This window comes from Ursus americanus, chromosome 4 (genome assembly GCF_024610735.1).
Source record: "Ursus americanus isolate L20-20 chromosome 4, mUrsAme1.1.p, whole genome shotgun sequence".
In the NCBI taxonomy this organism is placed as follows: Eukaryota; Metazoa; Chordata; class Mammalia; order Carnivora; family Ursidae; genus Ursus; species Ursus americanus.
The window spans coordinates 87,393,838-87,408,131 of NC_142130.1; the positions used below are offsets into that span (position 1 = coordinate 87,393,838).

The 14,294-nt window shown below is 47.1% G+C and overlaps 1 protein-coding gene across 1 annotated transcript in view; it reads right to left on the reverse strand.

Moving 5' to 3' along the window:
• Positions 1-14,282, reverse strand: part of URB1 (URB1 ribosome biogenesis factor) — a 67,173-nt gene extending 52,891 nt beyond the window's left edge. The window contains exons 1-6 of the mRNA XM_045785512.2: positions 14,043-14,282; positions 11,286-11,425; positions 10,314-10,465; positions 9,223-9,355; positions 4,180-4,276; positions 2,043-2,128 (exon numbers count right to left, since the gene is read on the reverse strand). Coding sequence (XP_045641468.2) covers positions 2,043-2,128; positions 4,180-4,276; positions 9,223-9,355; positions 10,314-10,465; positions 11,286-11,425; positions 14,043-14,184 — 750 coding nt within the window. The 5' untranslated portion in view covers positions 14,185-14,282. The remainder of the gene's footprint in view (positions 1-2,042; positions 2,129-4,179; positions 4,277-9,222; positions 9,356-10,313; positions 10,466-11,285; positions 11,426-14,042) is intronic.
• Between the last annotated feature and the right edge of the window lie 12 nt (positions 14,283-14,294).

Sequence of the window (14,294 nt, forward strand, 5' to 3'; positions counted from 1 at the left end):
GAAAAAACATAAAAGAGAAAAAAAAATTCAACAGTCTTCGAACTATCCTAGGATACGCACAGCATCGCGGTTCGTTTCCTTTCAGCCCTCCGCCCCGCAACACGGCTGTGTGCGTACCGTTTGGGTTTTTCGTCTCTGTGATTATACTTCTAGTTCTCCGCCCACTTTTACTTATATAACATGAGCTTTTCCCACATTATTAAAAACTCCTTTAGAACCTCATTTGGAGGGCTATCACTCTAGCCTGTGAGTGACCATAATTTGCATCACCATTCCCGGGGTATATGCAATTAGGCCGTTTCTACTCTGGCTGACAACATCTTTGTACAGTCTTCCCTGCATCCCTGATCACAGGCCTGGAAATGGGGCACCAGTTCTCAGCTCCCCCCAGACCCACTCCCAGAACCTCTGGGGATGTGGCCCAGGTCTATGTGTTTCAAATTTGCTTCCTGGGTGCTTCCCTGGGAACCCCCCCCACCCCCAAGGCTAGGAACATTTTTAAGACCTCTGACACATACTGCCAAGCCTGCTCTAACACGTCGTCCAGAAAAGTACCTGATTCAAAGCATCTTTGCCAGCACTGAATATCACTGTTTTAAAAGGTCAATGCCAATTTGATAGGTGAAAAAAACCTGTAACTCACGACTCGTGTTACTTTAAATCAGGGTTTCTCAACCTCAACACTACTGGTATTTTGGCCCAAATAACTGTTGCAGCAGACTGTCCTGCGCATTGCAGGATTCTGAGCAGCATTACCCACTAGATGCCAGCTATACTTCTGCAGCTATGACAACCAAAACTGTTTCCAGACACTTCCAAATGTCCCACAGTGGGGGGCACAAAATCACTCCCAGCTGAGAACCACAGTTTTAAATATACTATGCTGATCAGCTATTTTTATGTGGACTGCCAGTTCATGGTTTTCACAACTTTTTCTGTTGGGAGAGTCACAGAGTTTTTCTAACTGATCATTTAAGTTGCTTCTGTATTGAAGACAGCGATTCAGTCAGTTTTAAAATTTCTACAAGATGCTTGTAAAAGGCAGAATATGCAAGATAATTCAAAATAACATTTTGCTAGGTATGTAAATGAAGAAGAGCTGTAATTTACAGCTCACAATTAATCCAATGGCTTCCCATGAAATAGTGGGCAGCAGCTTTTCTCCTGGTATGATGATACGGCAGTCTTAAGAAGCAGTTTTCCAACAACTGTTGGAGAGGATGTGGAGAAAGGGGATCCCTCCTACATTGTTGGTGGGAATGCAAGTTGGTACAGCCACTCTGGAAAACAGTGTGGAGGTCCCTTAAAAAGTTAAAAATTGAGCTACCCTATGATCCAGCCATTGTACTACTGGGTGTTTACCCCAAAGATACAGACGTAAAGAGAAGGGCCATATGCACCCCAATGTTCATAGCAGCAATGTCCACAATAGCTAAATCGTGGAAGGAGCCGAGATGCCCTTCAACAGATGACTGGATTAAGAAGATGTGGTCCATATATACCATGGAATATTACTCAGCTATCAAAAAGAACGATTTCTCAACATTTGCTGCAACATGGACGGCACTGGAGGAGATAATGCTAAGTGAAATAAGTCAAGCAGAGAAAGACAATTATCATATGGTTTCTCTCATCTATGGAACATAAGAACTAGGAAGATCGGTAGGAGGAGAAAGGGATAAAGAAAGAGGGGGCAATCAGAAAGGGGAATGAAGCATGAGAGACTATGGGCTCTGAGAAACAAACTGAGGGCTTCAGAGGGGAGGGGGTAGGGGACTGGGATAGGCTGGTGATGGGTAGTAAGGAGGGCATGTATTGCATGATGCACTGGGTGTCATACGCAACTAATCAATCATTGAACTTTACATCAAAAACCAGAGACTAACATAATATAATAAAAAAAAATTGATTATTAAAAAAAAAAAAAGCAGTTTTCCATTCCACCGGTGTAACAACCCATATGCCGTTAGCCGTTACAGCTCTAGGGTCCTGTCAAACACTGGAGAAGACAGGTGACAGGAATACTGAGTCAAAACACTTACCTTTGTTTTCAGTGTGGATAACAAAATATTGATGGTAGAAATCCTGTCTTCCTTTATGCCTGAGCTAAAAATGCAAGGAATAAATTCTGAAAGGAAGAGGTTCAAAGCATTAAACTCAAAAATATTTTGAACATGAGAATGGATGTGAGAACATTACTTCTTAAAGTGGTACAGCACAAAAGCCATTCCCCCCCCCCTTTTTTTAAGGTTCTGTCTTTTCTCAATTACATAAGGTCACAGTAGGAATAACCACTTCATGACATAGGAAATCAATATCTAAAGGTAGAATAATGACAAAACCATTAAAAAAGTTCAGTTTTGTTGTTTTACTTTCCTTTTCTCACATTAACTTAAAATTAATTCTATATCAACCGTTCGAATGTATGGTATGAACACAATTTGGCTAAATGTCTCTTTTTGCTTAGACTTGCTCAGTTATATTTTAAATCATGGTCATCATTTTATTGACTGGTGGCAGAATTTGGGATGACCTGTTTGCTTTCTTTTCATATTTTTTGGATCCCCAAGGAATTAGCCACCACAGCTTGATGCCACATACTAACATACTGGTGATACTGGGCAGAAACATCAAAGAGATTATAATTTCACTGGCTCTACTGGTGCTCAGTGGGCACACTGACTTTCTAAAAAAGCAAATTCACTCTCAAAAAAAGAAAAATTGGAAAATACCAGACAAACCAAAAGAACGAAATCTGAATGGAACCATCACTCCACTACCCAGAGGTTAACACTGTCAACATCTGGGCTACTAGTTAACTGTTAACCTTCTGATAGATCCATATTCTGTTACACATTTATCTTTTCAGTAAAATGGGATTTATGCCCAATCACATACTGTTTAAGGGCTGATGTCAGGAAGCATATTTCTACACCATTTTTAATAGCTGCATTCCATCTTAGCATTAGTCCTCAGTTTGCACAATCAACCCCTTCTTGGTGGACAGTTAGGAGTCCAATTTTTAGCTAACATGAAAAAAGAGCCCCTAAGAAAACCTCTACTCACCTCCTTAATTCCTCCCTTAGGAAAACAACTAGACATGAAATGGCCGGTCAAACCTTTTTAAAGTCCTGATGCACATGGCCGAAGTGCTTGCCAAAACACGAACTGAAGCTCGGCCCTGCCCCGTTAGCAGTGTACACGAATAACCTCAAATCACTGTCCTTTAATAAAGGCCAGACGGCAGAGATGACCCAGGGGAATTCTGCAGAATGCCTAGCCCTGGCAGGAGCTAGCCACAAGCGGGAAAGGCATGCAATGGAGGTGTCTCCTCCACGGGGCTGCCTCCCCAGTGCAATGTGGCTCCCCGCACGGATCAGGGCTGATGACATCGAGGGTGACCAGCACTCATACCCTGTTCTTAAATGGCCCCTGGCAGTCATCTGGAGAGAACTCAGGTCTCCTACACTGGGGGAGGTGAGGGACGGGCTGCAGCCTGACCACACTGGGCGTCAGGCATCACACTGTTCCTCCAACACCTCCCAGAGCTCCGGCAGGGCCACGGAACTGCTCCCCACCTGCAGACAGGGCTCGGGTCCGGGGGATCGTACTGAACGAATGCCATGTGCTAAGTGTGGTCTAGGGCTGCCACTCTCTGTCTTACTGAAGCTCTTGATAAACTGCAAGTGGCCCTAACAGACTAAACTATGCCAAGCCTGGCTCTAGGGTGACAGCCACCAGAAGGCGGTCCAGCTGGAATTCTTTGAAGCTCTACTGGTAACATTCTGGTAACATGTGGCAAAGCTATTGAAGGAATTAAGCTTTAGTTTTTCAAACCCAATTACTAAAGAAAGCCAGGTAGCCAGGGCTACGTATCTGTGTGGGCTCTGGAACCACAGAGCCTCCTTTGTTTGTGGGAGTCTCCGAGGTCTGCATCTGTGCTGTTAGGACATTGCTCAGCATTCCAGACAGCAGAGCAGGAAGATCTCTGCTCACACTGACTAGCCACCTCCGAACTGCACTGACCGAAGCTTCGCCGCATACGCATCCTTCATCTGAGTGTGCGAGGCGGCTGCAAAAGCTGCAGACTTTTTCCAACCTGGGAAAACTGCTTTGCGGGAGACTTTCCAAAACCAATCGTAATCAGGCTTTGCTACGAGACAAAGGGGGGAAACCTACCTTTTAACTCCAGCACTTGCACTATCGTGCTGTCATCGCCGGCGATCAGAAAGGAAAGGGCAAACTGAATGTAGGCCAGCCGGACGTCGTGCACGCCCTGGGGGGTGAAGGAGACCATGTGTCACAAGCATATCCATACACCGCCCCCACCCCCAGAAGCAGGGACTCGGAGGTACATGCACCCCTTCCCATCCCAGTGGCACAGAGGCCTCAGCGCCTGTGCCATCAGAAGGCCCGGATCTAAAACCAGCACTCATCTCTCTGTGCGAACACAGGGTTTTTTTCTTTGCTCTTTTCCCTCCGTCTTCTGCTCTATTTTTCTTTCTCTTTTAAACTGTTTCTAAAAGCGAAAGTATGGAAGTCTGGGTGGCTCAGTCGGTTAAGCGTCTAACTCTTGATTTCAGCTCAGGTCATGATCTCAGGGTTGTGAGATGGAGCCCTGCACCGGGCTCTGCACTGGGCATGGAGCCTACTTAAAATTCTCTTTCTCTCCCTCTGCCCCTACCCCTTCTCCCTCTCTTTAAAAAAAAAAAAAAAGACAAATGTCAAGAAATAGGCCAAAAATAAAGAAAAAAATTACCAAGATGTCTATCTGAAATACCAATTTTCATCCACTATGCTTAAAAGCAACAGCATAATGGCTCACTGCTTAATAAACACAGAAGTATGGGTAAAGTATACTTGTGTCCCCTTCCACTGGCATACATAACCATTTGTGGTTTATGAACCACTTCGGTATAGAGCAGAAGATTCTCGGCCTGTCTAGATCCATCTACTTCACTTGTCAGTGAAATCATATACGTTTTTTAAAAATCCAGAGCCAATGGAAAGACCAGTTCTACTTTTGCTGACACCAATGAGGTGATGTCCGGGTCTTATTGGGTATTATAAATTCACACCAGACACCAAAGCCCAGATGCTGTCATATTACAAACCCAGCGTGGCCTTCCCGGGACTGCCATCTGCAGGGTCCCGCAGGACACAGCCGTGACCCGGGACAGTGGGCATCCTCAAAGACGGCCCACCAGCCATGACCAGTCGCCAACACTTCAGGGCAAGTGGCAGGGGCCATCTAGTCAACTTTCCTTCCCAGGAATTTTAAGACGCGCCATGTCTCCTCACCCATTTCACACCCCAGGGGCCGGTCATGGCACCGTTCATCGGTTGTACCAGCACTAGCTCAGACCCTGAGACCCTCCACTGCTTTAGCTGCACTCTCTTCCCTACTTCAGTGATTCCAGAGAGCCCTCAATTTGCTGACAAGAACACAGTTAATACCACGGAGAATCATTGCCCTGGATGCCTGGAGAAGATTAAGAAGTCTGCCTTCTAGACAGTTCCATTCCATTTAGTAGTTGGCAGCATGGTGGTGCTGGTGGTGAGGAGATGAACGTCATTTACTGAGGACTTACTATACATCAGACACCAAGTCAAAGGCTGCACATCTGTGACTTCATTTACTCCTTTAGGTGGAAATACCTTCTACACACATTTTACGGATGAGGAAATGAGGGTTTTAAAAACTCATTCAAGGGGCGCCTGGGTGGCACAGCGGTTAAGCGTCTGCCTTCGGCTCAGGGCGTGATCCCGGCGTTCTGGGATCGAGCCCCACATCAGGCTCCTCCGCTAGGAGCCTGCTTTTTCCTCTCCCCCTCCCCCTGCTTGTGTTCCCTCTCTCACTGGCTATCTCTGTCTCTGTCAAATAAATAAATAAAATCTTAAAATAAAATAAAAACTCATTCAAGGTCACACAACTGTGAGTATGTACTAGAATTACAAAGTACAAAATAATTGTACAAACATACTGCTTCACGCCCGACTTTATGTCTGACTATAGAGAAGTGCTTCCTTCTCAGAGCTTCCAAGGCATTTTCATTTCGCTTGTTCTCAAGATGTAAGGACCACACTTGCAACCACTCAGGCCTCTATGTGAGTTTCTAATTAATTCTGTCTGATTTTGTTGTGTGTACGTCTCTCAGGGAGAAGAGAAAGGCCATCTGACCCACACTCTGCAACATCTGGATGGAGCCAATGCACACTGACTGTATTCATGGGTCTACACCTCCATCCCTGCCCCACGGCATTTCAGCAAGACCTTATCAGACCAGTGCTAGTTTACTCCAAGTACACTAAGAGCTCAAAACTACCCTCCCCTTTCTGGGGACTGACTACTCTGCAGACCTTCTTACAAGATTGAGTTTGGGTACGATGGTCACTAAAGTCTTGAAAATGAGCTGCATTTCCTCAGAGTACCAGCAACGTCTCAGTGCCTTCAAAACTCACCAATTCAATCTTGTTCAAACACCAATTATATTCAAGATGCCATAATCTCAGGCTCAGGGAGGACGCAAAGATGACTGAGATGTTGTCCCTGTCCTCTGGAAGCTTAAAGTAACCACTGCTCCCAAGCTATCTCGATGCCTCGTTGCTGAAAGAAACATGTCAACTAATTCAAGCACAGTTAACTTGCTATCCTGATCTACGTACGCCTGGTACGATGCCAAAACTTGCCTGGTAAGATTAAATTAGGTTCCGTGCTTTGCTAGCTAGTTAGAAAGGCTCTACAAGTTTTTGGGGTTTTTTTTTTTGGTCCACTTAAGTACTGGAAGTCAGGGTCCTGGAATGTGTGTCCCAATTATGTGCTATTCTAGATCTTTCCATCCTGCTTGTACACAGCAAGCAGTTGGGACTAGATGCCCTCAAGGGTCCCCCCAGCAACAAGTTTTGAACAGACATGGAATGCAGTCCTCACCTCCTGGTATCCATCTCGTATATCCCAGCCAACCCCAAATTTCAGGTTCCTGACACTGAACAAACCAAGACCCCCAAGACATAGCACCCGCCCACTCCAAGCAGCCACGGCCACACCTCCTGCTCACCCCCCTGGCCAGACAGCCCCTCACTGTCCCTGGGTCTCCACCCTCCACCTCTGGCAAGCTCCATCAAAGGCAAGAGGGTCACATGCCTACTCCTCATTCCTACCCTGTGACTTCACAGTGCTATTATCCTAGGAAGAAAGCATCCTGAACGCTTTATGGCTTGTTCTGCAAAACACGGTCTAAAATAGACCAAAACATATTTGGTAAAACTGCTCTTTGGCAAGTGATATAAACAGTGCTTTCTTTGGCTGGACGAAAAAGAACCATAATCCTCTCTCTTCATGAGACTTTAATAATTTCCTCCAAAACGTTAAAACACACTTATTAAAAAAAAAAAAGATCTAGATATCCATCAGCTTCTTCAATAATTAAATGGAATGAAAAAAAAGTTGGGGGGTGGGGACAGAAAACTCAACAACATGAAGGAATTTAAGAAACAGACCCACCAAACACAATATATAGCCCTAGTTTGGATCCTGATTGAACAACAAAGTGTAAAGACACTTCAGAGACAGTGGGGAAAAACTGAGACCAAACTGGGCATTCAGTGATATGAAGAGTTATGAACGGTATCAGGTACGGGGATAGTAATGTGGTTCTGTGTTTTACAGGTACACACCGAAATATGCATGAGGGAATATGGTTCACGTGTGGGGTCCACTCGACTGCCTCCAAACAAACCAAGAACGTGGCAGAGGTGACCGTGTCTGCAGGTGGAGGATGGGGGTTCTCTGTGCTGCTCTCTATTTTTTAACGTCCCTAACATTCCTGTATGGGGAAAGAAAACTTAATGTCTAAGAATCATTTCCCATGACATAAAGGTACACCATTAGGAACACTCATCTTGACAACAACTCCCATTTTACAGATCAAGGAGACATAAAACATAACTTGCCAAGAGGAGCCTGAGGTGAGGCAGCGCGCACACCGTCTGCAGCCGGGGTTCAGGCAGGGGAGCCCGCGTTGGGCCTTCCCTCGTTGTGTCTTGGTGGGTGGTCGGGGTCCTGACATATTTTACTTACAGGGCTGAGCTGGTTCAGGTCAAGAGAGACGGGGGTGGAAATGGGAAGGGACTCTGATGGATAATTACCAACGGGCTGACTGCCAAGTAAGACCAAAGAACCATGACATTTGCCCTGGTGTGCAAATAGCACGCAAATTCTTTTTATTAGAAAAGCATTTAAATGTCAGCAGCCATTACTCAATGAGTGGAATTTGTTGACGCGTTCATAGTATGTAAATAACTCATGATAATAAGGAGAGTATCCATGAGACACCAAGACCTGGAATTTTCTCCTCAGAAGAACACCTTATTTGTCCTGACAGGAAAACCCTCAACACTGGGCCAGCCTCACAGAGCCAGAAAAGTCACCTGGCGTTAATATGATAACCTCCAGTCTACTACCTGGCAGTGTGGAAACTTACGAATCTCCCTGAAGAGTGAGAGGACAAGGTGCAGAAGTAAATTATGCTAACGTGCTTCTCTTCCTCAGCAGACAGGCTGGTTAACTGCTGGTCTGCTGTCTGTGCTCGGGGAAGGGAGCCCCGGCTGTTCCCGGCAGGACAGCGCCAGCAGGGAGGGTTGAGACAGCCTGCAGCTGGCCCACAACTCTCTCCAGCTGCTGAATCTTCAAACTTATGCTCTTTCCTCAAGAACCTTTCTAAACCCAAGTGAAACTTCTAGAGCCAGCCGGGAACTTTTATAACAGCTCTCCTGAAAACTATTCACGCTTCCATTCTCTTTGGCACAATCCAGCATCTACTCATGACAAGACTTACTGACGGGAGACACAGGAAACATTAAAAAGCCATAAATGTCCTCTTTGATGGTGTCACTGGTTTAAACTTCCAAGGGTTTTCTCCGAAGTGGACAGAACAGGAACAGGACCAGGATGCCCCACAAGGTCCACACCACAAGGCACATAGAGATTATTTCCTTTACTCCGTGAAGACGCCCACAAGCCAAGCCCCACAACGCTGAGCCCCCAGAGGAGCCGTCCTCAGATGTCCCTGTCGTTCAGGCTGCACACGTTTCTGCCCATACTGGCCTTCTACTCCACCCACACGAGGAGCAAGGCCAGAGAAAGGAGGACAAACACACCACTATGGCCCTCCAAAGGGAAAGGAAATATACGGGAGGTACAAGACGCTCGGAGCTCCTCACCTTGGAATCCCTCTTGGTCGCCAGGGTGTACAAGGTCTTTTTATTCAAATCAAAATGGCTGCAGACATCCCTGGCGGCCTCGGGACCCTGGGTCACCATGGCAGCCATCAGGTTCAGACAAGCTCGGGCCATCCTGCACAGGGACGAGAAAATCAGGCATGTCAGGAACAGCAGAAACACAAAGCCAGCTACGCTCCTGGTTGTGTGGTCTGCTGTCCCCAGGCCAGAAAAAGGAAGGAAAGAGACATGCTTTAAAAACAAAAAAACACAACTTGACAAAATCTCCAAATAAAGTTTAAAAACTGAGTCTGAAGAGGATTCAAGAATACAAGATGTGAGATACGAAGATGGCAATTTCTCTCTCCGGTAAATCGTCCTGTGACTGGGAGACCCGCAGCTCATCCCCACCTTTGCAGGGCGCAGGGGAAGACCTCTCCACAGTGCGCATCTCCAGGAGCAAGCTCTAAGCCGCCTTTCCATTCCACAGCCACCCGGAATCCGTGGCTTACTGCGCACCCACCACACTCCAGGCACCATTCTAGGTGGTGGAAGACTGCACCTTCTAGACCAGTCGGGACCCCCACCTGCGTGCACCTTGCATTCTAGCGAAGGGAAGCAGATAATCACCGGACTGACATGCAGTATTGTCAAACGTCTAGCTGCATAAGTAGACCTACAAACAGATACTTCTGTCCACAAGCTAACGGACAGAAAGTGACAGTGGATGGGGGGTGGCGCAACAAGGCCTCCCAGGGATGACGCTTCTGTGCCACAAAATCCTGAACCAGAGAGGGAGGGAGTGAGAGCTGATCATGAAGAGCCACTGGGGCGGAAGGATGGACAATGGAAAGAGTGAGGGCAGTCAAAAGTTCCCACGACAGCAAGAACAGCAGGGCAGGAGTGAGAAGGACGCATGGCAGGAGCTGGCGACAGCAAGGGTCTGGTCAACAGGGGTGGCAGGGGCAGAGCCACAGCCCTGATGGCCTCGGAAACTGCTCAGCTCTGCTTTATGAGGGAAGGTCAAGTGCACTCGTGGACAGCTGAACGCAGACCGAGCCCACGGCTAGTCCTGCCACAGAAGGGTAACCTACCTGTAGCCCGAGGCATACAGGGACTCACAGATGAGCTTCATGTGGTTATTCATTAGCTTTTTCACGATGTTGGTCCCCACAACATGGAAATGGGAAAGATCGCTTGCTGTCCGCAATAGTATGGCCTCGAAAACTTGAAATATTAATAGCATCTGCAAAGACAGAAGTGAAATGCTTACGAACCAGCTCATTCGTTTTTTCCCTCTGTACATATGCTCCTCTTGTCTTAGCCACAGTCCCTTTAAAACCTTCAACAGAGCCTGAGCCAAAGGCACGAAGGTGACAGCTTAGCGGCTGTTCCGCGGACCCCAGGCTCTGGAATTAGTCTCGCTCCCATAGTCCAGCTAAATAGAGACTTGCTTGCATACAAGTACACAAAATGAAGTGAAAAGAGAAATTTCTACTCACGACCGGGCCTCACTGCTTTGGGGATATTCGGGTCCATAGCCTTACAGCAATAACCCTGAGATCTCAACAGGTTCATAAATATCCCGAATTTTGAATCTCTTTGGAACCAGAAAACCACACTCAACTCAGTATGTGTCTGCAACCACAACATGCAGTTTCTACCTATTTCCTTTTTGTTAAAACACACCATGTCAAGGGGGTGCGTGGCTGGCTCAGTCAGTAGTGTGTGCGACTCTTGATCTTGGGGTTGTAAGTTCAAGCCCCATGTGGGTGTAGAGATTACTTAAAAACAAACCATGTCAAAACCAAGTGCATTTAGATGAAGAATCTATGATCCTTCCTTCTGGTATCATTCACTAACATGAGGTTAGTGTTTTCCACTAAAATGCTTTACAAAGTCATGATACAAATCTGAATGTATTCCTACAGCACAGGAACAAAAACATCGTCTTCTACAGGAAGCTGGTAAAGTCCTAGAAATTCCTATCACGTTTCTCTCCATCAAGCTGAACACAACAATGGCAACTTTCTCCTCTTCAGCAAGCCAGGTAAGGAATAACATACTTCACTTTCAGGTCGCTTCTCCCCACTCAGGAGCTGGAAAATCTCGGCACACTCCACAGAAATCTTCACGTACCCTTCCACGACATCATACACGTCTTCTCGCGGAAGCTTCTTGGCAGCAGTCACAAACGCTTCCAAGGCTGAAATAAAAGTAATGTCCAAGTGCTAACAAGGACCGTTTCCTGAGCAACAATCCCAAGCCAGGGGCAGACTTCTGGCAGGGGCATCTAGGTGACTGGAACTGCCACTTACTGAGAGGGAGAACACAGCAGCAATGCGGAGACGGGGACATCGAGGGTTCTGACACAGCCTTTTCTCTATCTCCAGGGAGGGGACGGGCAACAGCTTTCAAAGGAACTGCTTTCGAGCCCAACCCTTCTTGGTGCAGTAATCCTCCCTGAAGCTGCCATCGATCCACACCTGGGCACCCTCTGGGTCTTGACCAATCTAAGCCTGAAGCTCTACCCCCACCCCATGAAGGGAGTAAAATCAGAGAACAGATAAAGAAAATGTGATATATCTAGATCTGTATATAGGTCTATATACAATGGAATATTATTCAGCCTGAAAAGGGGGAAATCCTGCTTTTTCCGACATGTATGGACCTTTGAGGGCACTGAGCAAAATAAGTCAGACAGAGAAAGACAAATACTCTATGTTCTACTTATATGGGGAACCTGAAAGAGCCAAACTCATAGAAAAAGAGAGCAGAATGGTGGTTGCCAGGGTCTACAGAGCGGGGGAAATGGGGAGATGCTGGTCAAAGGGAACAAACTTCCAGGTATAAGACGAGTAAGTTCTGTGGTGCCTGTAGGTAGAGCATGCGACTTTCCATCTCGGGGTCGTGAGTTTGAGCCCCATGTTGGGGGCAGAGTTTACTTAAAAAATAATAAGATGAATAAGTTCTGAGGATCTAAGGTGTAGCATGGTGACTATAATTAACAGAACTGTATTATATACTTGAAAGTTATTCAGAGCATGAATCTCGAAGGCTATCACAAACAAATGGTAATTATGTGAGGTGATGCAGGTGTTAACTAACTTATTGTTAACTAAGCTTATTGCGGTAATCATTTCCCAGTATATGTGTCATCAGCCCACTGTACACCTTAAACTTCCACGAGTTATGTCAATAGTATCTCAATAAAGCTGGGAAAAAACAACACAAAAATAACAACAAACCTTTCCTAATGCCTGGATGAAAACAAAACCCTGACTGACATCTGTCAATTCCACTTCCCTGCTCTTTCCATCAGCAGATCTCATCGCAGGAAGTTATGAGAACGTATCAACAGGGAAAGGGAATCCAAGATAGAGACCAGATTCAAACACACATGCAACACAACCTCATTCAAGGGATTCACCTGTCACCCTCTGACTTCAGCTTTGCTACATCTTCCAACTACTTCTGCACCCACCGCCTGTCAACCTGAGTTTCCTTGGGAAACCTGTTCGGATGCAGCACCCGAAAGCCATGGAGCTCTCTGAGCAAAACCACAAATGTGTACATGAATATGAGCTTTTAACTAATTAAGCATGCTCTTTCTTCTGCCACAAAGGTTCCTGTCCCTGTTCCTACCCCATCCCACAACTCCGCTGAAAAGCCAGTTCCTCTGGGGAGACTTCTTTGATCTCCCAGATTAGGTCTGAGGCTCGAAGACACTGGGTACCTCTCCTTTGGAGGACTGGTACTTTCAACTCTTCCTACATTATTTTATTGATTGATATCTGTCTTCCCCACCTCACTGTTCCTATGCTCCATAATGGCAGCGCCCATGCCTCATTTTTTACTCATCATTTTATCTCTACCTAGCAAATAACAACCCCTAGTAAATAATGAATAAATGAATGAATGAAATGTATAATTTTGCACTAAAGCAGGTATCATCTTCACAGCGCTGGCTGGCAGCTGCAGACATCAACGGTTTAAAAGCAAAATTTATGGAAGACAATTACTAACTGGGGATATTCCAGCCATCAACTTAATAATCTCTTTAACCTGAGAGACACTCATACTATTTTATTTTGACAGAGTACCAGTGTCTCCCCATACCGGCATATTCAATTGTGGTTTTTCCCCTCATAACCTACATTACTTTCTAATGGGTTACAAGAAGCTGTGAAGAAGGGTGATCACGGTTTTCAGAATGTGAAATTATAGAAATCTGCTCCATCTTATTCACTAGTCCAATCCTGGTCACTTACAAGTCCTTGTGGGGCTTCACTGCGGTAGCTTATTACATGTCATCAGATCAGCGTGAGTGCTGGAGGGTCAAAGCTATTGAAAATAGCGCTGACAGCCACAGAAGCGCAAACTGCCTCACTCAGCAGCCCCGAGCTGACTCACAGTTGGGACTCGGTAAGCAGGTAAGTACCGTCCGTTGTGTGAAGGTGAATATTTGCTTCCTTGACAACTGCAATGAAGAGGTTTTAAGCGCCTGCTGAGGGATGCTCCCGGCCAAGGGAGGCGTGCAGTCGCGTGGAACTGTCACAACCGAGCAAGGCGGGCCCTCTGGCCGTCGCTGACAGCCCAAGGCAAGGAAGTGCAGCGTGCGGCCCTACAGCGGCCCCGGCCGCCCGGGACCCAGTATGCCCAAGCACCGCGGCCTCGGTTTCCCCGTGTGCAAACCGGAAGGCCCGGCTCTGTGGCTCGGGACCGAACAGCGGCACAGAGGAAGGGTGAGCCTGGCACAGGGCCGCGGCCGGAACCCGCCTCGCTCGCACGTGCTCTCCGCCCCGGCCGGCCCCTGCACTCACCCGGCTCGGCGCCCTGCGGGTCCCGCAGCTGAGCCTTGAAGCGCACGCCCGTGAGCTCTTCTGAGCGGGCCCGCTTGGCTGCGCCCGCGCGGGGAACCGCGCCGTCCTGGCCGCCCGGGGCCTTCCTCTTGGGGAACCCCATGGCCGAGAGTGCGACGGCGCGCCAGGAGCCACACACCCCGGACACCGCAAAGGGACGCGCGGAAATCGGTGAAGCGCCTCTGCGTGCCCAGTGTTCCACACGTGCGCCGG